The sequence below is a fragment of the Brassica oleracea genome, chromosome C4 (assembly GCF_000695525.1).
Source record: "Brassica oleracea var. oleracea cultivar TO1000 chromosome C4, BOL, whole genome shotgun sequence".
NCBI classification, from domain to species: domain Eukaryota; kingdom Viridiplantae; phylum Streptophyta; class Magnoliopsida; order Brassicales; family Brassicaceae; genus Brassica; species Brassica oleracea.
Window position 1 is genome coordinate 45,451,046 of NC_027751.1, and position 2,693 is coordinate 45,453,738.

At 37.2% G+C, this 2,693-nt stretch overlaps 1 protein-coding gene across 1 annotated transcript in view; it reads right to left on the reverse strand.

The window, feature by feature from the left end:
• LOC106339023 (F-box/LRR-repeat protein At2g29930-like) overlaps positions 1–892 on the reverse strand; it is a 5,398-nt gene extending 4,506 nt beyond the window's left edge. The window contains exons 1-2 of the mRNA XM_013777860.1: positions 712–892; positions 308–619 (exon numbers count right to left, since the gene is read on the reverse strand). Of these exons, the coding sequence (XP_013633314.1) occupies positions 308–619; positions 712–892 (493 nt within the window). The remainder of the gene's footprint in view (positions 1–307; positions 620–711) is intronic.
• Positions 893–2,693: the final 1,801 nt, after the last annotated feature.

Here is a 2,693-nt window from a genome sequence, read left to right on the forward strand (position 1 = left end):
TGATAAGAGAATGATAGTGATTTTATTAAGATTCCGCCCAACCTCCCTCTCTTGTTCTCTACAGCTCAGAGATACAAGCCACTGATCAAGACCTCACTTCTTAGATCCTTTTACTATGTACTCAAAAACTCCTCTTCTATCTTTACGATCTACTATTTATACTCGATAACAAACTCAACTAACTCAACGTCCGTAACTGCCACTAACGACCTTATCTTGTTACTGAGCTGAGTCCACGTCAGCTGAGACGCTCCTTTCCTCTTCTGTATCCTTCTCTTGCTTATTCCTCCTTGTATAGTACACTCTCCAAGGCTTATCAGAGACAAGTGAAGAGTTTTAACATTGATTATTCCTGCAACCAAATTCGTAACATCAGGCAAAATATCATCATCGTCGTCGTCATCATACTCATCCTCATCTTCAATTATAGCATCTTCCTCACCAGAAACACTATCATCATCATCATCTTTTTCTTCCTCATCTTGACGAGCGTGTCGCTCGCGAAGGACTTTGTTTCTATAACGTGGATATACTCGCTCTCTAAGTGAAGTTCCGAGAAGCTTCTTCGCTCCAGGACAGTGCGGATCCAATTGTCCACTCGAGAAGCGTCGTGAGTGTGCTCACAGCGCAAAGAGAATCTTTTGATGATTGAGGAATTGCGCAACAGAGCTAGTGTTTTGTCGACGAAGTCAGGGAAGCCACGTGGATCACCAGTTGCAGTTGCGTCGTCGCTCAGATCGAGGCTGTCTACGAGAGAAAGCAGATTCCTCCACCTTTTGGACATAACCGATGTGGAAGCTGCTTGCTTTGTCGGAAGCAGGGACAGGACTTTGCCAAGAACCTCATCTAGGAGACTGCTTATTGAATCCGTGGAGACTCGTTGGACAGACATATATTAAGGTTTTAGATCGAACCACAAACTTGTCGATTAAGGTCACAAGTTCAGAACAATCGAAGAAAGGAGCAAACGAACTAAGGTAGGTGAACTTACAGTTAGAAAGGAACCGACGAGGGAGCGAAACACAGAGTTTGACGTGGTATTTTTAATTGTGTAATCTTTATATATATAAAGATGTTGGTGATCCTCCTGTGATGCCACGTGGAAAGTCGTTTGCTACAGACACGACACGTGTCCCGCTTCATTGAAACGCGCCGTATCACTTATTCGTATCAGTCATGGGTTATAATACTTCGTGCTGGGCTTGAGACTTTAAAGACCCAAAATCAACATTATGACATACCACGCATACCACGTCAACTTATATTGTAAAAGGGATATTTTTTCATATATACATACCGCTACATACTAAATTTATGTAGAATCAATATAAAGCTTATTATAAATAAACGACACATCATACATAACGATACATATTATGTTAGTATAATTATTCAGTAAATAAAAAATTTGATTATCTTTATTCATATTGAAAATATCGTGAACGTTCAAATATTTCGATTTTTTACTTAGATTTCCATTTACCAAGATACATATACGAATTTCTAATAGTAAGAATACGTAAAACCATAAAAAATTGGAATTAACAAGAGAACCATGATTCAATATACGTTAGGTGTAAGATATTGGTTTTCCCACTAACACTGATTCGTTAAGAAGTAACTCTACTGTTACGTTGTGTATTAATCATAACATAAATATACATAGTAAATCATCAGTATATATATATGTATATATATACGTTCTGATAATTATAAATTGACTTATGGTTTTAAAAAACTTACTCTTCTTATCTCCACGATAATAAATAAATTATGTATTCCTATTAAAAAAAATCAATCATAGCGTTAATACTTCTGAAGTCAAACGAAAACTAAGAATAAAAAGAATCTATATGAAATCAGGGCATATATATTATGGGCTACAAATGAAATTTCTATAACTGCTAAGTACTACTTTCGCCATCTATCTCAAAAAAAAATATATATATTAATAATAATTAAAGATAATTAGCTCACACACTAACGTATAAAAGCATGATCAATACACTCTTAAATTCACCATTAACAGTTATAATGACAATAAACACCCAGTATATCAAAAGGCATGAACAACTCTATTAATATCTTGATGCATGCCATCACTATATAAATCAACTTCCATTTGCTAATATCATCATCCATACACAAAACAAAACAACAATCATGTCTAAGCATATGATTATCCAAAATCGCAAACCTAAAAAATCAGAGAGACACCCCCCTCTCCTGTCAAGGTTGAGCCGTGCAAGAGAGTACACCATTGCCGACGTCCACCGATGTATTCGTTCCTAGCCATACGAGGTTACAGACAAGGAGTGCAGAAACATCTTCAGACATGCGCGTTTGAGGGGCCTCGCCAACCATCCACTGCGAACTCTATGTTCTTACAAAGATGAGATGAAGTTTTGCCTTAGGTATGGCAATCGTGAGGCACATTACATAGAAGGAGTAAAGCATCTCTTTGCTTTACATGATCGTACCAAAGGAATGAGGCACCTCAAGATCACAGCAACAAAAAACTATAAGAGAGGTAAGTATTTGTACGCAATACTTAAGCTACTCGCAGGTGACCATGTTGAAGGGATGAATCTTCTAGACGTTCATAAATGGAGAAGCAACACATATGTGGTTGATAAGCTGTGGAATCAAGTTAAGAGGTCGTTGCATGAAGTTCCAATCATAAAGAACAGCTT